This window comes from Ambystoma mexicanum, chromosome 1q, assembly GCF_040938575.1.
Source record: "Ambystoma mexicanum isolate Mex_15411 chromosome 1q, UKY_AmexF1_1, whole genome shotgun sequence".
Lineage (NCBI taxonomy): Eukaryota > Metazoa > Chordata > Amphibia > Caudata > Ambystomatidae > Ambystoma > Ambystoma mexicanum.
The window spans coordinates 923,946,440-923,973,610 of record NC_090922.1 but is presented as its reverse complement, the minus strand read 5'-3'; the positions used below and the strand labels follow the sequence as shown (position 1 = coordinate 923,973,610).

General features: G+C 45.8%; 1 protein-coding gene across 4 annotated transcripts in view; it reads left to right on the top strand.

Moving 5' to 3' along the window:
• The window catches only part of LOC138538879 (glyoxal reductase-like), a 1,290,729-nt gene that overhangs the window by 739,243 nt on the left and 524,315 nt on the right, over positions 1–27,171 (top strand). For all 4 annotated transcript variants that reach the window (XM_069641561.1, XM_069641562.1, XM_069641563.1 and 1 more), the window contains exon 4: positions 24,713–24,804. In XM_069641561.1, coding sequence (XP_069497662.1) covers positions 24,713–24,804 — 92 coding nt within the window. The remainder of the gene's footprint in view (positions 1–24,712; positions 24,805–27,171) is intronic.

The window sequence follows — 27,171 nt, the reverse complement described above, 5'->3', positions numbered from 1 at the left end:
TCGGTCTCGTACCGTGGCTTGCACGCCTTTGGCTCGGGTCCATGACGCGTCTCGCATCGGGAGCCTTCGAGGTTCCGTTTGGACAATGATTCGAAGAGTTGGAAGAGACGTATCTCTAGGTCTCGGTACTCGTCTCCAGGGAGAACGCAGCAACCTATTGAGGGCTTGCAGCCGGCGCCTTCGGGGATTTTTCTTGAAATTTGCCATGGGAGTACCCGGATATCGTGGATCCTCCAAGGAAGGCTATGTCGAAGTCTGTGAGGCTGGTTTTGGCCTCCAGGCCCTCTTCTGTCCCTAGACCTGGGTTTCGACTCAATCTGGATGTTATTTATGAAGAGGAGGAAAGGTCTGAGGTTGAGGAACCTGGTGACCTTGATGATGCTCTACTTTTTTCTGGAGACAGTCAGTTGGAGGAGTTGCGGCAGACCCTTTTTTATTTATTTATTTATTTATTTATTTTATTAATTTGTTACACGCCCAAACCCTGGGGTATCACGGCGTGGTTAAGACAAATTGGTAATACGTTTGTACATTTGTACAGTTACAAGACATTATTACAAAAGGCAGAATATACAGTTCTCTCAAAACAATTACACTAGCAAACAGGTGTACTTAATTCTAATATTGATTGAATAGCAAGGTGTTTAGCAGTTTTTTAAAGCCTGGGAGGGAGGACTCTTTTTTTATGATGATAGGGAGGGAGTTCCAATGATTAGGTGCGAAGACCTGGAAGCTGCTACCACCCGCTCTAGTGTTTTTGTATCATGGGGTCATTAAGAGTAAGTTGTTGTTAGATCTTAAAGTTCTGGTGTATTCTTTTTTCTGAAGGGCGTTGTTGAGGTAGATCAGGGCTTTTTAGCAAGACATTTGGGTGCGATGCAGAGAGTTTTAAAGATCATTCTAGCTTTGATGGGTAGTCAGTGGGCTTCCTTCCTTAACTTGCTAATATGCTCAAACTTTTTTTTATCCCAAGTGCTGCTCTTAAGGCCCTGTTTTGAATCAGTTGCAATTTGTTGAGGTTATTGTTCGATATTCCTATCAATAAGACATTGCAATAATCTATCTTGGACAATACTAGGGCCCTGGCTAAGGTGAGGCAGTTAGTGGGAGTCAGAAATGTTCTATTGGAAGCTATGAGTTTAGACGTGTACGCTGAGGTGGAAGAGAGCAAATTGCTCTTAGCTATGATAGCGACACCACCTCCTATGGAGTGGGTTCTATCTACTCTGAAGATGGAATAATCGGGTGGGATGGCCAAAGATATTAGAGGTCCCAAAGCTTGGTGCAGCCAGGATTCTGTGACTACCAGTAAATCAAGGTTCTGTTCAATAATGAGATCCTGGATTTCGATGGCATGTGCTCCAAGTGAGCGGGCATTAATGAGAGCACATTTGATATTTGAAGGTATCTTGGGTTTAACTACGATAGTGGTCTTAGCCTTAGGGGGGTACGGTGTAAGGTGAGTAGATTTTGAAGACACAGTAGTGAGTGGCTTATACTCTTTTTTTTTTTTGGGAGGAGTCGTATTTGTTTGGTTTGGTAGCTAAAGGTGTAGGGGTGTGGCTGTATTGGTTTGGTTTAGTGCGTGATCTTGGTCGATGAGCTCTATGGTCTCCAGTGATAGAGTAAGTTTTGGAAACTAGGGCAGCCTTCGGGGTTAGAGGATAGTCTAATAATGGAAGTGGGATATGAGTGTGTGCAAAGGCTTGCTCTGGAATCATAGTAGGGAGGCTATCTTTGAGAGTTTGTTCTGTGTTGGTTGGGAAGCGAGCAGTATGCGGGAGGAAGGGTGTAGGACAGGGTATGGGGTAGTGTCTTGGACATGCCTGTTTGGACAGTCCATTTTTGAAGACAAGGAAGTGGTTCCCTGTGCAGGGGATGCTGTCTAAAGCTAAGCAAAAAGGGAACATGGTAAAGAGTATTCCTCCTAGCATAACTATGTTGAGTGTAATGTTAGCTAATGGGAGTGAGAGAGGGGGCTGTGTTTAGCTGGCATAAGTCTCAGCGTGGGGATTGGTGTCGTGTGACATAGAGCTGTAAGAGCAGAAATAGTGATACTGTGTAAACTTCAGAGCACAACACAATGTAAGGGCAGGCTAGAACCGAAGCATTGTCCAAGGGCAAAACATGGCATGACATTAGAATATATATGCTCATGGGCAAAGCACAGTATAGCACAATACAATGTGGGGGCAGGCTAGAATCGAAATATTGTCAAAGGCACAACATGGCATAATATTAGAATGCAGGTGCTCCTAGGCAAAACGCAGTGTAGCACAACACAATGTAAGGGCAGGCTAGAAACGAAATATTGTCACGGGCACAACATGCCATAACATTAGAATGCAGGTGCTCCTAAGCAAAACGCAGTGTAGCACAACACTATGTAGGGGCCGGTTAGAAACGAGATATTGTCAACGGCACAACATGGCATGGCATTGGAATGCAGATACTACTAGGTGATCACAATGTAGTATTCAAGGTAGAGGGAACAACTTTAAAGTAGTGCAGACTCACAGAAGAGAGTGCACCTGAGGTGGATGAAAATAGTAGCGAACGTCTGACTGTATGGCTCGGTATGTGGTAGAGGCTTGATAATCAATAATTAACAAATAGTAATTATAGAGTTGGCAAGTAAGTCTCTGCAGTGCTCGGGCGGCGCTGGTATGGCGCTCTGTGATACTTTTCCGCAATTTGTATGCTTTTAGGAGGGTGAGACTATTCAGCAGTGATCATGGGGGGGGAGGGGTGGCTGTCGCGCATGGAAACAGTGCTTACCGGTTAGTCTGTGGGCAGACGAGCATGGATCTCCAGACCCCAGGTATGGATGCGGATGAGAGCCTGAGGTAGACTTTGTGCGCAGCACGGCAGGGGTTTAGGCTTCGCCCTCTGTACACTCTCTGGACAGTCTCAGGACAGGTACAAGCCTTTGTGCTTGTGCCTTAGTGCTGTGGGCCGGCACAAGCCTGTCGGCGCAGATAGGACACCAATGGCCAATCCGATTCTCAGGATGGATGAGCGTGTGGAAGTTAGGCTGAGGCATTCACTTCGGTGAGTGGGGCGGCCATCTTGGCCAGTGGTCAGCCTCATGGATCTCTATGGTGGCGATGTGCTTTTAAATATGCAGAAAAGCATTGGGTGATTTTCAGAGATGTAGCTTGCCCGGAATCTGATGTTGTGCAAATGTGCTCAGTGTAGCCGCGTTCTTCGCGCTACCTCCAGCCGTCACATCTGATTCCTGCTGCTATTACAATGAAGCCATCGTGCTTACCTTGCCGCAGATCCCTTCATGATGCCAGTGGGTTGGACACTTCTCCGGAAGTGGAATTTGGTAGGCCTGAGCCTGGGGCTCATGCAGAGTCTTCGTACAGGAGGCTCATGGCGAGGGTCTCAGAGTATCTGGGCTGGTCCATTCCTCCTGGAGACTTTGTTCAGGATGATCTAACTGACATTTTATGTAAAGGTCCGTCCTCTGACCCTGTTTTGCCATTTCACCTTACCTTGCAGAAAAGGGTGCAAGCTGCTTGGCAGTGCCTAGAATCTCTTCCGGCTGTTAATACGTCTTTGACCAAGAAATACCACCCTTCCGTTAGTGACCCCAGCTATTTATCTACTGACCCCACTCCCGAGAGTTTGGTAGTTCAGGCGGCTACGGCCACCTCGAGGCAGGCAGCGTACCCTACCATCCCTCCGGATAGGGTTGACAAGCGAATCGACGGTTGGACCTGGAAGGTATTTTCTGCTGGGAGCATGGCCCTGAAACCGGCCAACTCCACGTGTGGCTTGGTAAGGTTTTCACACACTGTGCATTGTGTTTCTTTGGCGACTGAGCATATTCCCGAGGGGGAAGAAAGGGATGGGTTCCTTGCTCTCGTGCAGGACGGCAATGATGCCATGCGTGAATCCCATCAGTCAGGTTTGGATACGGCCGATAGTGTTTGCGATTGAGACCCATCATGGACTTGCGTTGGTTGAACAAACTTCTCAGGAAGGACAAGTTCAAGATGATCAATCTTTCTCAAGTCCTCCAGGTCTTTCGATTTCTGGATTGGTTTGTGTCTCTGGACCTCAAGGATGCTTACTTTCATGTACCGATTCATCCTGCACACAGGAAGTACCTGAGGTTTGCAGCTGGCGACTCTCACTTTGTTTCGGGTCCTGCTGTTTGGATTGACCTCCGCCCCGAGGGTCTTCACTAAACTAATGATGGTGGTGGCAGCGTACCGCAGGCGAGGGGGGATTCACGTCTACCCCTACCTGGACAACTGGCTGATCCGGGCGCGCTCTCCAGAGCTGGCGTTGGATCATCTCCGTGTCACCTGCCGCACCCTCCAGAGGCTGGGCTTCTCCCTGAATTTCAAGAAGTCGCATCTGACACCTTCCCAACAGCTTCAGTACATCAGGGCTGTTTTAGACACATCCTTGGAAGTGTTCGCCTCCCAAGGTAAGGGCTGATCACATTGTGCAGATGGTGGACAAGTTTCAACATGCCCAGAGTCTCCCGGCTTTTGAATTCTTAAGGTTACTCGGCCTCATGGCATCCTGCATTTTTCTGGTGCCAGAGGCCTGGCTGCGGATGAGATCCCTGCAGTGGGCTCTCAAGATGCAATGGTCACACTTCTCCGGCAAGATGTCGGATCCCGTTCAGATTCCACTCTCGGTCTCCCAGGATCTTCTGTGGTGGGCCAATAAAGGGAACCTGATGAAGGAGGAACAGTTTTAGCAAACGTGGACGGAGGTGACGGTACTGATGGATGCTTCCCTAACAGGATGGGGCGCTCATACCAACGACTTGACTGACAGCGGTCATTGGTCTCCGTCCGAGTCCAGACTCCACATCAATCTGTTAGAGCTGAGGGCCGTCAGGCTAGCCCTGAAGGCTTCTCTGCCCTCTGTACGGGGGAAGAGTGTCCTGGTCATGACGGACAACACAGTGACCATGCATTACCTCAACAAAGGGGTGGGGGTAGGGTCACTTCTGTTGTGCAGAGAGGCAATGCAGTTCTGGTTCTGGGCCATCCAGCAGGAAATTTCAATCTCAGCAGTTCATCTGGCCGGAGATGAAAATGCGGCAGCGGATATTCTGAGCAGGCAGAGCACTGTCTCCCACGAGTGGGAGTTGGCTCAGGAATTCCTTCAGGAGATCTTCGCCCTTTGGGGAACCCTGCAAGTTCATCTCTTTGCCACCAGTGTCAACCGGAAGTGTGAGAGATTCTGCTCAAGGGAATTTCCTACAAGAGGAGCCTTAGGGGACACGTTTGCGGTGGATTGGTCATTCCCACTGCTGATTGCGTTTCCTCCAGTCCCCATCATTCCTCAAGTGTTGCGGAGGTTACGGAGGTTCGGTTACCACATGATCCTCATTGCTCTGGATTGGGACAGGAGAGTTTGGTACCCGGACCTTCTAGAAATGTCCATCTGTCCTCCATGCCGTCGTCCCTATTGAGAGGATCTGCTCTCGCAGGGGCTACGGGGGGGATCAGGTTCTCCTTCCACAGGTCAAGAGTCTCAACCTTCACGCTTGGTATCTGAAAGGTTGAGGTATAAGGATTGGGACCTCCCTGATGACGTGATGGAGCTGTTGCTTTCGGCCAGGCAGTGTCATGATCACTGCTTCCAAGGAGCCAGGACCAGCCCAACGTCCTTGGAAGCAGGCCCCTAACCCTAATCCTAGGCACCAGCCGGTCCCCACTGGGACCTTTTGGACCTTGTCCTGGCACCAGTAGCACCAGGCTCATCAAAACCATCGGTCCCGGTACTGGAAGCGCCGGGCTCATAATATGTGTGAAGATGCTTGGGTGGACTTACCTGCAGCAGACCATGCTGCTTACTTACCAGCCACTTAGAAGTCCTCTGTGAACAGGAACTACTTTCTTACCTGGGTGGGGGCAAGCTCCACTCCCTGGATACAGCACTGGAACTCTTCTGGAACTGGAACTCTTTTCTTACCTAGGCGGGGCCGTGGAGGAAGACGCCTCATCACTCCAAGGCTATTTAAACCACACCCGATAGATGAAACGTGCTTCGCGTTATTCTGCATCTGCAGCAGAACGCTCACCGAGTCTGTTCCAGCCTTTCTTCTTTCGATCCTGAACCTGCAAGAATTATACTTACCATTCCTGTATCCAGTCAACAGCAGCACCTGCAAAGACAAGAAACAACAGGTTAGCAAGGCAACCTTTACTCGCAGTGCTTACTCACCTGATCCATCGGCTGGGGCCATTTCTTCACGCTGCACCTCCGCCTGTGAAGACAAAAGCATTGTTATTACTTACCGGCACTCCGCGAATTCCGGATTTCTTCACGCTGCATCGCCGCCTGTGAATACAAAAGCATTGTTATTACTTACGGGCATTACACGGACTCCGGCGCTGCAACCCAACTTCTGAAAGACAAAAGAAGAGACATTAGACAGGTATTTACTTACGCCCATCGCGCTCGTCGCAATAGAACGCCTGCAAATACTCCGGCGTCTCTTCAGCACGAACTAAGCTGCAAGGGAAAAAGACAGTTAGAGCACTTGCATTTACTTGCGCGTTTCCAGGTGCTTCACTCTATCTTCCATCTCAAGAGTCCTGCAAGACAAAAAGGGAAAAGCATTATACAGAGTCCTGTTCAATATTAACGTGCCACGCACCTAAAGACTATAAAGACTAAAAAGGTGTCTGGAAACTCACCGCTCGTGCAGTTAACGACGGTAACGATCCTCTGAGTTCAAGAGGCCTATGTTTCACCAGTGAAGGAACTGGCAACGGCACCCTGCACCAGACGCAGATGGAGAGTCCAGCATTCACCTATTTAAGGTGAGCACGTTGACCTGGGGGCTCTACGGAGAAGCTAGAAAGAGAGAGAGAGAGAGGGACATTCAACAACCCAGACCATTAACCCCCATATTTTTTCACCTGCAGAAACCTCACCCTACGAGTTCGACACACAGTGCGAAGAGGTTCGACCCCAGAAGCCAATCGAGTCCTGCACATCACTTTTCGAGTCACAGACACCTTCCTGCCAAGACCAGCGCCTCCGTGGAAATCAGGTGAGCGTTACAGAACGCGAAGCCCACCGCAAAATTCCTACCCAGGCGCAATGGAAACCTCAGACGCTGATCAATTAGCCCAGTTGCTCGGGGAATTAAGAGCAGAAGTACATGCAGCTCGTCAGGAAACAAACTCTCTAAGAAGAGAATTTATAATTTCCAAGGAGCGAACAGAGGACCTCGCTAGGCAATTGCTACAAACGCAGGCAGGACAGACACCTCTGCCCGCTCCAGGAGGAAGTTATCCTTCTGCATCATCTTTAAATCCAGTGCAAATCAATCTACCCGATAATGTGCCCTTGGCTCCGCCCGAACGCTTTTCTGGTGACCCAAAGAAATTTGCAGTGTTCATCAACCAGTGCCGCCTACACTTTTTATGTCGACCAGCTGCATTCCCAACAGACCAGACCAAGGTGGCTTTTGTGCTTTCTTATCTCAGTGGCAGCGCTGCAGATTGGTCGATCCCTTTAGTCACCCAGGATAATCCGGTTTTACATGATTTCTAGGCCTTCCAGTCCAGCATGGAGAAACTGTTCGCAAGACATGCACAAGGGCAGGCCTTGGACAATGAACTTCTTTCATTACGACAGGGTAATCAAGACCTCTTGACTTATATAGCCTCATTCAACAGACTTATAGTGGAAACTCAATGGCCCGAGGATAAGAGAATAACGCTTTTCTACAGAGGCCTGCGTGGAGAGCTCAAGGATGTGTTAGCTCAAGTTGTGAACCCTCCACAAGAATGCTCAGACTATATTGACTTAGTTGTCCAATTGGACCACAGATTACAGAACAGGAAGGCTGATCGTTCTAAATTTGATACCGGAGTGTTGTCTAAACCACAGACCTCTACTAAGGGAGCTGACACTGTGGAACCCATGCAAATAGGGGGCATGAAAGGTCCTTTAACCCAAAAGGAGCGGGAAAGAAGAAGACAGCTGCAATTATGCCTCTATTGCGGGAACTCAGGGCACTTTATTCGAGACTGTTCAGTGAAACCAGCTAAGAAGGCTGTAGGAGCCGCAGATAGCTGTACCACAAGTTCTGAGCAAGGAAACGACTTAGCCCGGCAAGTGTAGAGGTCCTCTTGCCGAGCGTTAAGATCTGTCCCGTGACCTCGCATTTCGTGGTGCCCATGGTCCTCATTAGTCCTGAACGTCCGGATCATTTGCATGCAATTGAAGCTTACATCGACAGCGGAGCAATCGGTAATTATGTGGAATGTGAAATGGTATCAAGGATGAATCTACCCCTTGTCCCTAAGGCAGTAAAAGACGTCATTACTACAGTGGATGGCACAGAGATAGCCTCCTGACCAGTAACGCACACCACCCAAGAAGTGACGCTAGTGAGCCAAGATGGACACCGGGAGAAAATCGTGTTCGATGTGATCAAGGCCCCTCAGTTCCAGATCATTCTGGGAATCCCTTGGTTAGAGAAGCACAATCCTCAGATCGATTGGCGAGCAAAGACGGTTCAGTTTCCAGAATGTTTTACCACTTGCTATCCTCGGCCTGATGTTTCACTGGCAGCAATCTCTTCTGAGGTTCACAAATTACCTCCCGAATACCAGGAATTCCAAGATGTCTTTCGGAAGGATGAAGCTAACACCCTGCCTCCTCATAGGTCTTACGACTGTCAAATAGATCTGATACCCGGAACAACTCCTCCTTGCAGTAGGATTTATGCCCTACCGAGCCAGAGAATCTTCACCTCAGACAATATCTGGACCAATACCTAGCTAACGGGTTTATCCGTCCTTCAAAATCTCCAGCTTCATCGGCTTTGTTCTTCGTTCCGAAAAAGGAAGGAGACCTTAGGACTTGTATAGATTACCGCGCCCTGAATCAAATCACCGTTAAAAACAGATACCCGTTACCTTTGATCCCTGAACTCCTGGACCAAGTCAAAGACGCATGTATATATACAAAGTTGGATCTCAGAGGAGCCTACCAGTTGGTACGAATAAAAGAGCGCGATGAATGGAAGACGGCCTTCCGCACCAAGTATGGGCTATTCGAATATCAAGTGATGCCCTTTGGACTTTGTAACGCTCCTGCCGCTTTCCAGTATTTTATGAACGATGTCCTTAGAGAACTCATAGATGTGTGTGTTGTTGTCTACATTGATGACATCCTTGTCTATTCATCATCTGAAGTGGAACATCAGAGACACATTAAAAAGGTTCTCGAGAGATTGCGTCAACTAACCTTTTTGCTAAGCTTGAAAAATGCGTTTTCAACGTAACTGAAGTTGAGTTCCTGGGATTCATATTGTCACCTAACGGAGTCCATATGGATTCAAAGAAAGTCGATGCAATCATCAAGTGGCCATCACCAACCTCTGTAAAAGGAGTTCAAAGCATGTTAGGCTTCGCTAACTTTTACCGCAGATTCATTCCTGAATTCTCTCGGATAGTCCAGCCCATCACCGCTCTGTTAAAGAAGAACAAACGTTTTGAGTGGTCTACTGAAGCAGAACAAGCTTTTCAGGACTTAAAAGCTAAATTCATTTCTGCACCTGTTCTAAAACATCCTCGCCCAGAACTCCCCTACATCGTGGAAACGGATGCTTCTAGTCTTGCTATGGGGGCAGTTTTATCGCAAATAGATCCAGTCACACACCAATTACACCCTGTAGCCTTTTGGTCCCGCAAATTCTCGGCTCCCGAGATCAACTATTCAATTACAGACAAGGAACTTTTAGCTATCAGATCAGCCTTTAAAGCCTGGCGGCATTATCTTTTGGGAGCCAGACACACAGTCACCGTAATGACTGATCACCGCAATTTACAATATCTGAAGACGGCCAAAGCTCAGTCTTCCAGACAGCTTCGCTGGGCTCTGTTTCTGGATGAGTTTGACTTTATAATTACTTATCGACCAGGCAGTAAAAACGGAAAAGCAGATGCCCTCTCCCGGATGGGAGTAGATGAACATTTGACCAATCCAGAACCAATACCCATAATCCCAGAACAAAGGATTTTGGGTTTGGTCAGCGCTCAATCCTTTGAAGACATCAAGACTACAGTCAAATCACTCCTAACTCCGGCCGATTTGCAGGACTGGCAATTAAAGGGAAAAGAATTCTCAGTGGATCAAGACCTACCATATTTCCGAGGACGATTGTACTTGCCCTGTGAGAAAATACAAAAACAAGTAATCTCCTGTTATCACGACTCTCTAATGGAGGGTCACCCTGGCATTACCAAAACCATGGAAAAGATCAAAAGACATTTCTGGTGGCCATCATGGAAGAAGGATATTAGAGACTTTGTAATCTCCTGCGGTGTGTGTGCCCAGAATAAAAGTCAGAAGGAGAAACCAGCCGGCCTATTACACCCTCTAGACATTCCTCCCTGTCCATGGCATACCCTGTCCATGGATTTCATCACGGACTTACCTCCATGCTCAGGGTATAATACCATTTTAGTAGTCGTGGATCTATTCTCCAAGATGGCTCACTTCATTCCCCTGAAGGGCCTACCTTCAGCTTCAGTATTGGCCCGAGAATTCTTAGAAAACATCGTTCGGTTACACGTTTTCCCTCGGTTTTAGTCTCCGATAGGGAAAGTCAATTCATCTCCCACTTTTGGCGAAGTTGCTGTCGTCTAGCCCAAATTGATGTAAGACTGTCAACCAGTCACCATCCCCAAACTGACGGACAAACCGAGAGGACAAATCAGACTCTAGAGCAATATCTACGTTGCATGCTCCAACAAACTGAAAACCCTTGGAAGGATATTCTTTGGATCGCTGAATACGCTTACAACAATTCGACTCATTCTGGAACCGGGAAAACTCCCTTCTTCCTATTATACGGACACCATCCTAGAACCTCTAAACTGGATCCTCCCCAAGAATTCGAAACACCTGCTGTGGATCACTTGCACTCGGAGATCACCCGTGCTTTTAAGGAAGCCACTGCCCATCTGCAAAGAGCTAAAGCTCAATTCAAAAAAGGAGCAGATCGACACCGTAAAGAGGCCCCTCACTACGCAGTAGGAGATCAGGTCTGGTTATCCACTAAGCACCTGCCTCTAAAAGGACCCCGCACCTTCATCCCGAGATACCTTGGACCCTATCTCATCTCTACCATAGTTAATCCGGTGGCTGTCAAATTGGAATTACCTGCGCATATGAAAATTCATCCAGTATTCCATGTCTCCTTATTAAAACCAGTACAACCAGAAACCCGATTGACTGAACTCCCAGAACCTGTTTTGGTAGATAGAGAACTTGAATCCGAAGTAAAGAACATCCTAGACTCCAAAATCTCCAAATCTAAGTTATATTATCTGGTTGATTGGAAAGGATACGGCCCCCAGGAAAGGTCTTGGGAACCCTCAGAATATGTCCACGCACCTCGTCTGGTCAAGAAATTCCATCTGAATCACCCCGACAAGCCAAAACCCCCGGAGAAGACACGCTTAGGAGGGGCCTTGAGGGGGGGTGCTGTCATGATCACTGCTTCCAAGGAGCCAGGACCAGCCCAACGTCCTTGGAAGCAGGCCCCTAACCCTAATCCTAGGCACCAGCCGGTCCCCACTGGGACCTTTTGGACCTTGTCCTGGCGCCGGTGGCACCAGGCTCATCAAAACCATCGGTCCTGGCACTGGAAGTGCCGGGCTCATAATATGTGTGAAGATGCTTGGATGGACTTACCTGCAGCAGACCATGCTGCTTACTTACCAGCCACTTAGAAGTCCTCTGTGAACAGGAACTACTTTCTTACCTGGGTGGGGCAAGCTCCACTCCCTGGATACAGCACTGGAACTCGTCTGGAACTGGAACTCTTTTCTTACCTAGGCGGGGCCGTGGAGGAAGACGCCTCATCACTCCAAGGCTATTTAAACCACACCCGATAGATGAAACGTGCTTCGCGTTATTCTGCATCTGCAGCAGAACGCTCACCGAGTCTGTTCCAGCCTTTCTTCTTTCGATCCTGAACCTGCAAGAATTATACTTACCATTCCTGTATCCAGTCAACAGCAGCACCTGCAAAGACAAGAAACAACAGGTTAGCAAGGCAACCTTTACTCGCAGTGCTTACTCACCTGATCCATCGGCTGGGGCCATTTCTTCACGCTGCACCTCCGCCTGTGAAGACAAAAGCATTGTTATTACTTACCGGCACTCCGTGAATTCCAGATTTCTTCACGCTGCATCGCCGCCTGTGAATACAAAAGCATTGTTATTACTTACGGGCATTCCGCGGACTCCGGCGCTGCAACCCAACTTCTGAAAGACAAAAGAAGAGACATTAGACAGGTATTTACTTACGCCCATCGCGCTCGTCGCAATAGAACGCCTGCAAATACTCCGGCGTCTCTTCAGCACGAACTAAGCTGCAAGGGAAAAAGACAGTTAGAGCACTTGCATTTACTTGCGCGTTTCCAGGTGCTTTACTCTATCTTCCATCTCAAGAGTCCTGCAAGACAAAAAGGGAAAAGCATTATACAGAGTCCTGTTCAATATTAACGTGCCACGCACCTAAAAACTATAAAGACTAAAAAGGTGTCTGGAAACTCACCGCTCGTGCAGTTAACGACGGTAACGATCCTCTGAGTTCAAGAGGCCTATGTTTCACCAGTGAAGGAACTGGCAACGGCACCCTGCACCAGACGCAGATGGAGAGTCCAGCATTCACCTATTTAAGGTGAGCACGTTGACCTGGGGGCTCTACGGAGAAGCTAGGAAGAGAGAGAGAGAGAGGGACATTCAACAACCCAGACCATTCACCCCCATATTCTTTCACCTGCAGAAACCTCACCCTACGAGTTCGACACACAGTGCGAAGAGGTTCGACCCCAGAAGCCAATCGAGTCCTGCACATCACTTTTCGAGTCACAGACACCCTCCTGCCAAGACCAGCGCCTCCGTGGGAATCAGGTGAGCGTTACAGACAACCTGCAACAAAATCCCTGTACCGTTGGCTTAAGTTCTGCGACTGGTGCAGAGATCACAATGTTGATCCTTTTCAGTGCCCCATTCCTATGGTTTTGTATTTCTTACTTTCTTTGGCCCACAGGGGCCTTCAAGTGGGTACCATTAAAGGTTACCTGGTGGCGCTGTCTATCTTTAAGCGCTCGTCTGAAGAATGTTCTTACTTTAAGATTCCTTTGATTTCTCAGTTTCTTAAAGGACTGACTAATGTATTCCCGCTGTCCCCTTTTCAGGTGCCGGTTTGGGATTTGAATTTGGTTTTGAAATTTCTCATGGGTGCTCCGTTTAAACCTTTGCACTCTTGTACTTTGAGATTACTGTCCTTCAAGACTGTGTTCTTGGTTGCGGATACATCCGCTCGCAGAGTGGGTGAATTGCAGGCACTTTCAACTAAGCCACCCTTTACTGTGTTTCACAAGGACAGGGTTGTACTGCGAGTACGTCCCTCCTTTCTACCTAAGGTAGTTTCTGAATACCATTTGAGTCAAAAGGTGGTTCTTCCATCTTTCTACCCTCCTCCTCATCCTGGTAAGGAAGAGGAGTGACTCCATCGGTTGGATCCTAGGAGAGCTCTGAGCTTTTACATTTCTAGGATGTCCAGGGTCAGAGTGGACGATCAACTCTTTGTAGGATATGCTGGGCACCGTTTGGGCAAGGCTGTTTCCAAACAGACCATGTCCAGTTCGATTATCCTTACCATTAAGGAGTGTTACCGATTGGCGGATAAGGACCCTCCTGAAGGGTTGAGAGCTCATTCCACTAGGGGCGTGGTTACTTCCACCGCCCTCCGGCAGGGTGTTCCTATCAGGAATATTTGTGATGCCGCTACATGGGCCTCCATCCACACCTTTGCAAAACATTATTCCCTGGATAAAATCCATGATCAGGATATGGCCTTTGGGAAGACAGTTCTTTATTCCGCAATCTGATTGGGTACTTTAAAGTCTTTTCCCTCCTCCATTTACTGGTACTGCTTTGGTAGTCTGTCAAAGATGTGGAATACGTTGGAGGACACAATCCATTTGAAGAACAAGTTACTCACCAACTGGTAACGTTTTTTCCACTGGATGTTCCTTCAACGTATTCCACATCGCCCTCCCAGCCTGCCCCTCAGGAGAATTTCCTATGCGATTGCAGCTTCCGTTTCCGCAAGGCTAAGTGCAGTCAAGCAGGCATGAGACTGGTGCCACGTGTTCTGAGGGAAAAAACTTAAACTGAGGCTATGGGCGCCATGCGTCCTATTTATAACATCCTGTGACGTCGCCTTCGACTGAGGCCTTCGAGGGACATTGACCCGACGCCATTGATGCAGAACTCCCCAAAAAAGTTTCCCAAGTGCACAGCTGTCAAAGATGTGGAATACGTTGGAGGAACATCCAGTCGAAAGAACGTTACCAGTTGGTAAGTAATTTGTTCTTCTGTTCTAATTCCCTTCAACCTTAGAGACCCCCATCTCTTTTGCTGGACTTAAGGACTTTCTAATTTGTATCCCTTAGTGAGTGAGACCTTTTTCTCACTCGCACATGTATTTCATGCATTTTGCTCTGATTTGGGTTCTGTATTTCCTTTGTTTTTGGAGTCTGACAAACTCCATAGGCATCTTCTTTTTGTATGGCAATGTGTGCAGTGTAACAGAGAAATCCTTTAGATTTCTCTTAAGGTTTAAATACCTTCTCTTGGGTGAACTACTGTTCCCAAGAGTAGTAAAGTGAAATTGACTTTACTTAACTTTTTCCTATGTAGGTCCAGTACACCCCATCTTATGTGGAGTGCTGGGGGGTTACTTAGTAGCCCCTTTTCCTACTTACTCATCTAACATGTTTTATATTACTCTCACAACTTTAAATGGCTGGTGGCAGTGGTTTCATTTTCCTACCTTTGTGCTTTTCTACTGGAGGCTGAATCCTCAGCTGCATTGTAGCATCCATGGGTGACTATTGTGTCAGAATGGCCTCGGTCTTCTTTTTTTGCCATTTCTTGTTTATGAGGTCTTTCTTGGGTTTTACTCTGTGCGCCAAACCAGGTTTAACCCTTTTGTTCGTTTTTGCCTTTGGCATGCTTCAGTACTGAAACCCGCCTCTGGCTCCAGTGTGTCTGGCAGGGCAGGAAGCGAGGGAGGTGCCTGAAACTACCTTTCCTTAGTCTCCTTGGTTACCTGAATGCACCCAGTGCTGATTGGCTGGTAGGCTGTCCTTTTAGGACAGCCACCCTGCTGTGTGAGTGACAGCTAGGCTCTGCATGAATGGGAGAAACCTGCATAAATTGCGAGGCTTCTTGAAATGAAGACAGAGTCGACCACTGGACGAAACATCCGTTGAAGGAATTATGCTTGCTGCATCCTCCTGGCCTGTTGAACTGCCTGGTGAAGCCCTGCTGCTGTGCTGAAACTGCTTTTCCTAATTGACTAGAGAAGCTCCGTAGAGGACGACTTCTTCCCTTGGGTTGCTGGGACCAACTATAACCCCAAGACGAACTTGGCTGGAAGACCTTCACCAACTGGCTGTACTTCTTTGCGGCTGCTAGAACCAAGTGCCAGGGGTCGGAAAATCCGTCGTCAATTGCCACGTCTTTATGCTGGACCAAAGCTCCAGGAAGATCCTGAGGACCCTCCCGAAGCAGGACGACCCAAGCTCGAGTCACCTGACAGAGTGCTAGACTCAAGGAGTGAAGGAAGCCCATCCAGTGTCCCATATCCGCAGTGGTGCTGTTTGCCGGTAGCTGAAACCGTGAAGTGCTGTTGAACTAAAAAGAGCCTGTAGCTGCCGACGACCTTCGAACTGCAGAGCAGGAGTCCTCCAGACGTCCACCGTCTTGTCCCCATGCCTGAGGCCCAGGAACTCAGGATCTGCAACACTGCAACCAGAACAGAAGCCTCTTCTTCTAACCTAAGGTGCTGTTCTGACTAAGGGGTACTTACCTCTTTTGTCTGTAGCTTGCATTATCTCAGTTGAGACTTGCAGTAGCTGCTTTTTGCAGAGTTAATCTCAGCTCTACCTTTCACAAGCCTAACAGCTTGTGGCCCAACAGTGATTTTCTACAAACTCTCTACCTTTGTGCATTTCATTTGTGCTATCTAAGAAGTGCCTCAGGTCCATAGGCCTTGTTCAAATGGACCTTGGCTCTCCTGGCTCCCTGCAGACTCTTCTGACCAATTGACATTGATTCTAACTGTCCCTCATAGGTGATACATTGTTTTTTAACTAATATTGCTGCAAAAGATTTTATCTAGACTTCATTGGGAGATTGAAAAGTGCTCACATGCTCTGAGAACCTGTTAACCCTTTTCCTTCCCTTAACCTTTCCTTTCCACAACCTTAGAATTTTACCAAGTGCAAAAAGTGATATATAAATGCCAATACTGTCCTAGTAATTGAAGTCACCTCAGTGTGTAGGAAGTGTGTATGAAGCATCTCTAAAGAGTATCTACTTGCTCATCTTGATTCTGAGAACGTGCTATGAAGTGTATTTTTATTGTTGCACATTGCCCTTTTTAAAGAATGCTTATTTAAATCTGAACGTTAAATAAATAATTGTTTTACTAGAAAACCTTGAGTGTAAGTATTATTTGGATAGGTGTATGTGTGGATTTCGATGCTACAGCTCTACAGCTCACATTTACCGCGCTTGAGATAAGTCTGGCTGCTCAGTCACCCTACCAACTTGTGTAGTACAGACCCATACCAATAGGTGGGTTACCTAATACCAAGAGGACAAGGCTGGTGTAGTCTCCCCCAGGGGTTACTGTATATAATCTTGCCTAACACGCTGCGATGAGCACTAAAACACATCAGAAAATAACTGGTCCTTCTGATTGGTCAAGAGGCATTTGTAGCAACTGAATCAGGAAGTGAGTCCATGCACCGGATTTCAATACAACTATATATTTATTTCTAATCTACAAAAGCAGCTTTTGGGACCAGCACACCTCTATACGCTGAAGTTTGTTGAAATTCCGTTGAGCGTTACGGGCTGTAGGGGCAACAGATTTTTTTTCTCAATTTAAATCCATTTGGATTTTAAATAGTTTGGAACCCAGACTATGTTGTTTCTATCACTTGATGAAACTGCACAAAATGTTCTCTAAATCTAAAACATTGAGTTAGGTCTATGTTTTGGGAATGTGTACAGGTTTGTCAAACTGTGAAACCGTTACAGACACACTAATATCTAAATATAATTATACAAATATTATTTGCCAGTGTTTGGTTTCCTTGATTATCCCTCTGAAGAATTTATTCTACTTGATGCATTTGAATAGGGAATTAGAGCTCTCTATATTGGATTTTCCAATATTGATTTGGAGATTTATGGTTCACACTCTGCAAAACAAATCTGCTCTAGGTTTAGAGCTTGTCTGCAATGCTGCATGATCTACCAGACTCCAGAGGAAGGGAATCCACAGTGTGGGTGCTTGACTCCCAAGCCTTTAATATCTTCTATCTTTTTACCATGAGATGATGCTAAGCGTGTCTAGATATTGACCAGCAGGCTAAAATATACGTGGGTGGGCATGTGGCTGTTATTTTCTTTCTTCTTTTGACTAGCATGGAGCCGGTGTCATAGAAACAAAGGCCGGGCTTCGGGATTGGGGGAACAAGTTTCTTTTAAGCCGAAAGATGGGGCCAACAGCTGCATTCGGAGTACACTGCTGCCACTAGAACTTGCATTATGGAAGGGAAAATATGAAGCATGTATCTGTTCTGTACTTATCAGTGTGAATAGCAATATTTAAATATATAAATGTAAGACTTTACACAACTGATGCTGTGTAATTATGGCCCTCTGGACCAGAGCTCTTAATCTGTGAATGTGTCCTAGGTCCCCATTCCAACACACACATAGGTATGGGTTTGTGTATGTGTATGCTGGGTTTTATACAGTGAGAACCTAGGCGTGATGCCGTCCAACGAGGAGATATAGTGGCAGCATACAAAACTATGGATGCAATTATAAAGACAGACAGTTAACGGTATGGTTGGAAGGGCCTGGAGGCGTTCATGCCTAATGTTGAGTACTGAGTTATGAATAAATAGAATGAGGGGAACTGATCTTGTAAACAGAATGTATCAGGTGGGACATGGGTCCTGGCCACATCAGCTTTGGACTGATGTGTACTCTGCTACTGAATGGAGCTCTATTGATAGCATGTTAAAACATTGCCTGCATAATAATGGAAACTGACCCTGTGGGACCTGACCAGATACAGGCGTGACTTCAGCATTCAAGACTTAAGATAAATCTTGAATGCTAGCTGGGATGAGGAGGAGGAACCTGGGGAACCCCATATTCTGCAAAAGCCAGTGATGACACAAATGTCCTCCTCTTGAATTGTGAGTCTTACTCTGACAGACAGGCTTCACGCTTCTCCAGCTTCACAGCTGGATAAAACAAAGTGGTCCAAAAAGAGTGAGTTTAAATTTACTATTGAGTTTTTCACTTTGTAAATTAGTATGCTTTCCTTTTCTTGATTGTTGGATGTTCCCAAAATATATTAATCGTGTTCATAATACTTCAATGGCTAAGGATTTCGTATTCATTGCTGTGGGGTCTGAAGCAAAGGCTTGCTCTCTGCTGGTAAAACCTTAAACTGCTGCTGTTTGGTCATCAGCCTTCATGCCTGCGTTATGAAATCCTTATCATGTGCATGGGTCTCCAAGTCTGGTCCTACCCTATCCATTTCCTGTCAGCGTACTCACTCCAATATCAACCAAACACAGCCTCCTACCCCATCCATTCGCTATTAACACTCTGTGACGAATCTGTGGATTTGGTCCCTCTCCTCTAGGGGGAGACCTTTTCCAGGGGGCCAGAGCAGTACATCTACAGTACAATAACCCCCCGTGGGAGTTGTGCACCGCAGGAGCATCACCTGGGAATGGAAGCCCCTTATGGGACTCGGGACACCCATATAAAGCAGAAAGTATAAGGGAGTCAGAGACTCTCGTGAAAGCAAGATTTAAAACAAGGAACACTACGTTTGGCACGTGAGTAAGCCAAACGAACCAAAGGTTCCATTGCGAGTCTGCGGCCCGCATCCAAAGGAGTTAGCAAGGATGAAAAGGTCCGGGACCCTAGTCAGAAAAAATCAGGGCTGTAGCCCTATACATGAAACAGACAAATATGAGATAACTGGTTCCTGGCAGGATAGTATACCAAGGCCCCTTAAGTACTAAAAGTCTGGGATTCACACCTAAATAAAAGCTTGAAAGCAAAGGGATTTTGAACCCTGGGACTAAGGAACGTGTTTTACTTTTGGAGAATCCATTTTTGTTTTGTATCAGAAGAAACTGGAAAGACACTTGTCTTTTGAAGTCTAGGTGAAAGGAGCAATTCTCTAGTATTGGAACATTATTCTTCGTGAGTCCCTTGAAAGCTTGCCCAGCTGATAACATTTATGTTGCTTTGATGAACACTATTTTCTGTAGAGAAAGATCACCCTTTGCATTGTTTGTTACTTGAAAAGGTGAGGGACAGAGAAGGGTTTAGGGGACGTGACTGGGGCAGACTTTATATTTTTAGGCATCCTGACTGCTTTCATTAGTTCTTTTGAGGCAGGGAAACCCCTCTTAGCTTTATGGAAAGGTAGGAGTTTCCCCAACACGTATCCTTTTACTTTCGATAAAAGTCTATACTCAAAAAAATGTCATCCTTGTGTCTGAGCCTTACTACTGGTACCTCACAACTCCCACTCTTATATCAACCAAACATAGACTTTTACCCCATCCATTTGCTATCAACACTCCCACTCCAATGCACCCATTAATGCCCTCTAAACCCTGGAACCGCCCTTACAACCAAGTCACCCTATTTTCTCCCCCTCACTAAACACACTAAAACCCATACCGGCACACGCTAAAAGGGTGCTTCTGACCTGCACTTTTCAACACCACAGACTTCTGCCTTTGCCTTTCCCCTATCCCACCAACACTCCCCACCAATGTTCCCTCTAATTATTTTTCTCTATGTGCGGCACCGGTTGGCTGTTGTCTGCACATTAATTTCCAGGTGCGCAACGTACTAATGAGATAAGCCACTTTGTGAGCTACCGTCGCAGAAGAGAGTTTGGAAAGGAATTCCCTCTTCCCAGCCACTAAGATAAAATGTCATATATGATTATACAGAAAACTCATCAACTAGTCCAAAACTACAATATCTGCCGCAGCACCTTGCAAACGTACTTCTGCGCAGAGAAAATGTTGGCCTCATTACGAGTTTGGCGATGAGTAGTGAAGTTGCAATGGAGTTACCACCAACTTTACCACTACGCCAAAATATGAATCATCAGAATTTCGCTGCGATAATTCCGCCAAAAAAGCCACATTGAGTCCAATGGACTCAATATGGACTCGATATGAATGGGGAATTACAGCGCCACCACCAGTTGTAATCTGGCGGAAATTTTTCCGGACCAAGTGGCGGTAACAGTAATTCATTTGGGTGGTATTCTGGTGGATTTACACCGGGATAACACCGCAAGTCGTAATGAGGCCCTGTATGTTTTATGCTACTGGAAAATCACTCAATTTTATTACAAAACACAAATACCTCTTAGTTGTGTTCCCAGATATCCTGCACAAACAATATTTATTCTTAAAGAAATTTTTCCTTGTATTCTGATTTTTCAAAAAAAGGGAATTTTATTCTTGATGCGATAATCTCGTGGTCAGCTTACAGGTGTTTCGACCCCAGTTTTTTTTTTTTAATGCTGGTGTTTTATTGTTGCTTGACTTAGGTAGGTTGGCTCTTGGTGGTAGGTTGGGGTAGGTGGGTTCCACTACTTGAATAGGCTGGCTTGTCAGCCTGTTACTGCTGCAAACAACGTCCCTGGCATTTGTGGCCCTCAAATATCTCTTTTCATAACTGATGTGGCTGTCAAGAAACTCATACAGAATACATTTGAAGATGTGTTAAAAACATGCTGAAAGGAGTTCAACTGCTACTTTAATTAAGTAATTCAAGGGCCAGGAGAACATACTTCTAATAATGTGTGTAAGGATAATTGCATCAGAATAACTGCACCTTAGAATATGATGCGCCAGAATGCTTCTGCCTCTTTTTACTATCCACATTACGTACTACTGTGGGTAGTGATAACATCTCCTTAGAGCTAAGAGACATATGCACTATGCATGTTTACTCCCTAAAAAAAGGAAAATGTGCCTAACAAAAACAGCAAAGAACCAACCAACAAAGCTCCACTGATACTGATAATTTATTGGTGACCAGTAGAGCAGTGGCATAAGAAGGAACTCTAATATTAATGCTGAACCCAAAAAGGAATTATATGGGGAAAGAACATTGTTTAATAAGCAGAAAGTATCCCTATTGGCAAATCTAATTACTTTTTACTCCCTGACAAATCATTTGACTCCAAGTAGGGAGCAAAATCTGATTAGAGCCCTGCTTGTATCCCTGACATAGGGAGTGAAATGACGGGGCACGTGATAAAGTATATAGTTTTCCCACCCTTCAGCACCACAGCCTAGATAAAATTAATCAAGACCCTTACTGAGGTTTATTATGGAGCCCGGTTGAAGAAAATCACACATATATGCCTTTTAGGTTAATAGCATCAATTAATCAGAGATGCAACTGATTTAGCGCCTTCTCCTGTAACTATGGATCCCTCTTCTGTAATTCTTTGTTATTAAATAAGATGCAGGGAGATGCTGGGGACGATACACACAGAACCCATGGTTATATTGAAAAGCCCTCAGCAGCTGAGCATAGAAAGAAAAAGAAGGTGCTGTTGTCTAGATAGGTACTAGAATTTCCTATCATTTAGCAAACCTGCAACACATTTCCTTCAGTGTACTGCCAAAATGTATGCCTTGCTTTTTTAAATGTGCTGCTTTGTTCATCACCCGCAAGGAGGGATGCTTCCACCCATACCCTTCCCCAGCCCCTGTGCTTGCCGCCAATATTAGTTGATAGAGCACTGTAAAAAGTGAGGGATTGTAGCAGTAAACACTCACTGGGGTATGTGCAGACCCACAATACTTTGCAATCAAGGCATATTTAATGCCTCAACATGATATTATGTGCATTTTAAGAATGTCATGACTCTGCATGTACACAATTCTTTTGCAGTGCATACAAGATTGTTTGCAATATACTCCACCCTTATATCATTGTGTAGGATTACACAAGTGCTCAGTGAAACTGTTTTTGTATAGAAGCGTGTTACCATAAAACGTGTGAATGTCTAGGCCCAAAGGTACTCTGAACACTTGGAAACAATAAAGATTGTGTGAAAAGCATTCTCCTGTCTGGCTACCCGGTGCCCTGATACTACGGACGAATAATCCCAGGCATAGTCCATACCCATTATCCCTTGTAGGCTAAGTAAATGATATTGCAATGTTGCTCTGTACTTATAGGGTTATGTTAGTAATGCAAAAGTAGGAGACGGTGAGCATCACATTTGTCTTTTCATAATCTTTAGACAGCAAATTAATATTTTAGTTTTATAGTGCGTTAACTTACAAGGGGGCTGCTTCAAAGCACTTGCATGACATATGTACAAAGAAGAGGAAGTATGGGATTTGGTTACACATCCAAGTGGCCTGCTTACTTAGTCAGTATCCAATATTTGAGCTGGTAGTTCGATTGTATAGGGTGGGTGACACTTTCGGTAAGGCACGATGAGTAACTGAAATTCTGCCGCTTGAATGTTATTCAGGTTACAACAAACATAAAAGAAGTGGATGTTGGTACACGTCTGCTAATCTTTCACAGAACCAAGAGAGGAAGAGTCAAAGTTGTCCGGTAGTAACTTAATGTACTCTGGGGGAGAAGTTAAAGTAATAAGGTAAAAGTGTGGTAGAGTCAGGTTTAGGAGTCATGGGTGGGGAGTGGAAATGTTTGGTTAATGTGTGCAGGCATATCTTGGTTAGATTACTCTGTTCGTGGAGCCAGTTTTTCATATTAGTTTTTAACCTCTTGTGTTGTATTTTGCTGTTAGGGATTTTAGGTGCATAGTAGTGTAATGCAAATTAGCAGAGTATCAAGACTAGTTGTTTATTTTAAGATAAAGAACATTTCAGGTAATTGCTGTGGTTTGTGCCCTATTAAATCTTTTTGAATAGGTGAGAATGTTCTGTGTGCGCTGCTAAAAGTCTTCTGATCGGCACCCAGAAGGAAGCTGGGTACGCGCACATGCGCACAGCTTAGAGGGAACATTGCTCCCCACCCATTTTCTTTTATGGAGCCACATAGAGCTAGGCCACAATTATTGGCAAAAGAGCACTATATTTATTTGTATTTATTTATTGGATATTTGTACGGCGCCTATACAACATATGGTGTTGCAGGGTGTCTCAAGGCAAAAAAGGGGCAGGGGGGACAAGGGAGAAAGATAAAAACAGTACCACTGGGCTTTGTAACATTGGGATCATGCAAGTGCAGTAACAAGAAGTACGAGGGAGGGGGGTGCTGGTCAGTGCTAGGGTGGGAAGGGAAATGCAGGGTAAAGAGTGCAAGAGGAAGGAGGGGGTGGAGGATGGGGGGAAGAAGGCCAGAGGGGCTAGGCTAGGCAAGTGCTGAGGGGAGGCCAGGAGGGCACTTGCAAGGGATTGCATGGGGAGAGGTTCCACATGCTAAGTGCGAGGAGAGGGGGTGGACTGGTTGGGGGGGCTGGTGTCCTCTAGAACTCAGAGGGAGACAGTCACTGAGGCAAACTGGGGTGCTGGGAGGGGGCGAGGGAAGGAAGTAGGGAAAAGGAGGGTCTTGAGGAGCTTCCGGAATTTAAGGAGATCCGGCTCAAGCCTGAGAGGATCAGGGAGACCGTTCCAGAGGGAGGCTCCTGCGGAGGAAAGACTACTTATTTACTTTATAACTCCCAATTAGATTGACTGTTTTCCAATGCATTTTCGATGGATGCCCCAAAAACTGTTTTTTTCCTGTTTAGGACTAAACTTGGAGAGCTTATAGTGGAACAACTTGCTTGTCATGTTGCGTCCAGTTTAAAAATGAAAATGACGTGTATGGTCGTCTGTGTTTTTTTTACTCCCAGTGTAGGCACATACTTGGAAAATCAAATGTTTTCAGATGAAAAACATTGGCGATTTGTGAATCCGTTTTGAGTGCCCACCCCCGTTCAGTTCAGCGGTCAGCAGTGGGCAGCCCCTTTGTACTCTCTGTCCCCGAGCTGCATTATTCACGCCCTATTAGTCTTCCTGAAATGTTCCACTTTTTTTGTTTGTTTGGCAAGCTATTCAGGTCGCCGTTTCCTCCCTTTGATTCGGATTGTCCTTTGCTTACACTACATTAGCTTTTCCCAGAATTTAGCTGGCAGCCTCGTTTTGTGTGCGCATCGCCCCTGCCCCCAACCCAACAATGTGCTTAGATTACAAAACCCTGTTCCTGAAGTGACCAAGAAATGGTGCCATCCGATGATGTTGTAAACGATGCGAGTTAATTCTCCATGTTTTGTTTGAATATTCTCTGATGCTTAGTGCGACGTGTGTGCTTTGAAAGTTTCCATTTTACGTCATGCTTAAATAACAAATTATTAGAAATGACGTATTCTAATAAACTACCCACCTATGTTATGTTATGCTGATTTATACCGCGCACCACTACCACCCTGGGGCAATTATGCATCATTCTGATTGGCGTGACTCGCCCACCTTCACAGGATATTTTCTAACCTAACTTGAAATAATGCATGTAACATGGGATCGCTTTTAGCTCCAGCATGTGGTTTACACCGGCTTGTCTCTCTTATTAGGCATATGCCGAGCCATTGGTGTCAGCAACTTTCAAATAACGCACCTGGAGCAGCTCAAGGAAGACTGTGAGATAATTCCCCATGTGAACCAGGTGAGTGAATAACTGTGAAAGCGTCCAGAGACGTCACAGGTAAGGGTCTATAGCACCATTCATCTTTACCCACATCGTCGTCATCATCATAATCTCCACCATTATACCAGGCTCAGAGCTTCTTGATTTATCGAAATAAATACAAAATGCAAATACATATCAGGGGAACTTGACAATCGTAATGGCAGGACTAGTCTATTATTGGGCTGGAATCTTAGCAATGCAGTATATTATTGCTGAATCTGTGATTTTTAGATCTGTCATCGGGGTAAGGAGAGTGCTCCACTTTTTGACCGAGGCAGACCTTGAATCCAAGAGTCATAGGATGGAACCCGGTTCAGGAGAACACTCATTTAATTTTGGGGCCACATTACATAACTGGGCTGGATGTAATCTACCATCATGCAGTTATCAGTGGGGGTTGCAACCCCACTTATTATGTAACGCTCCTCAAATTTGAGCGACCGTCCATGGCACTGGTGTTTCCCCCTTGATATCAGAGAGGAAACTGGGTAGACCACTGTCCAACTCAAGGTTGGCACTGTTTACTCTGTCTAAATCCGGGTGGATATATGTCAAAGTATAAATTGGAGACAGAGCTAGAGGTACAGGTTCTGCCCACCAGAATCTGAAAGGAGGTGGTGGGGGGCAGTCGCATCTTAAAATTACAAACCATTTTTAATAACAAATCAGAATAGTTAAAAACTTGATTAAATCTTTTGGTCCACAAGAATCACAAAAACTTAACAAAAAACAGGAATGCGTATTAGGCAGTCAATGCTAGATAATACAAATTCAGAAAAACAATGTACACTTTGGGCAACCTACTGTGTACCAAACTCCATTTGGATCAGTGTAACATATTATTAAATCTCTGTTTTCAATCCAGAGAGCTGTCTCGACATGTTTCTGTTCGCAAACACAAATAACGAACATTCATCAGGAGAGTACAGTTATGACAAAAAACCTAGTTCCTATAGATTCACAGCCTTGATCTGGGCCAATTTCATACCACCTTAACTGGTGCTCGTGGGGGCTCGCAACTTCTGTGGTTCAGTTGAGTGTAGAGGATTCAGTGCCTGCAAGCTGAATGACGAGGTCCGAGAGTGGAATGTGCCTCGTAACGCAGAGGAACGCTGAGGAAAAGCTAGCCTGTTAGCGCCACACTGTATACGTGGATCGGGGTAAAGCCTAAACTGTACCCTAGACCTTTGACGGCCTGGCTTCCATCTTTACAGGCAGGACTTATTCATCATCCTACTCCCACTGAACCACAGAAGTTGCGAGCCCCCACGAGCACCAGTTAAGGTGCTATGAAACTGGCCCAGATCAAGTCTGTGAATCTATAGGTACTAGATTTTTCATCATAACTGTATTCTCCTGATGAATGTTCGTTATTTGTGTTTGTGAACAGAAACATGTTGAGACAGCTCTCTGGAATGAAAAAAGAGATTTAATAATATGTTACAATGATCCAAATGGAGTTTGGTACACAGTAGGTTGCCCAAAATGTACATTGTTTTTCTGAATTTGTATTATCTAGCATTGACTGCCTAATACACATTCCTGTTTTTTGTTAAGTTTTTGTGATTCTTGTGTTGTGGACCAAAAGATTTACTCAAGTTTTTAACTATACTGATTTGCTATTAAAAATGGTTCGTAATTTTTAGATGTGACTGCCCCCCCCTCCTTTCAGATTCTGGTGGGCAGTACCTGTACCTCTAGCTCTGTCTCCAATTCATATTCTGACTGGTGCCTCCCCACCAATGTTGCAATCGCTGTTTGAAATGGGATGCTCTTGCAGGAAAGTGCCCAACAGGGCTTTAAGTGGGCATGGGCTATCGGGGACAGAGCCCTGGCAGTCCCTGAAGAATCATTCTCCCTAAATTTCCCTGCTAGCCCTAGCCCTCGAGGCTGCTGGAAGCCAAGCCCTTTTTTATATGGAGCCTGAAGCAATCACTCATGTGCAAGATCTTCAGACGTCATAAAAAAAAGCTTTGTCTTCATTAATTGTGCCGCTGGCCCTCGCCAGGCATCCCTTAGACTAGGAGATGTAGTGATCATTGGTGACCACGTTGATCGCTGCATCTCCCATTAAAGGGATGCCTGGCTAGGGTCAGCGCCACCATTAAGGAAGAAAAGGTATGGCTCTGATCCCCGGCAGCCATCCCTTTATCTAATAGCTGCAGGAATCACCACCCTTGCATTCCAGTGTGAAGGCGATTATTATCAATGCATCTTTTAGTTAAAGGTGGCGATTGCTGCAAAGGGATGCCTGATGGGGGTGGCCAGCACTTGCCTGAGCTGTTGGTTAGGCCACTCCTCGAGTGTGTGTGCCAGTTAAAGCACTGGTGACCACTTCTGTTG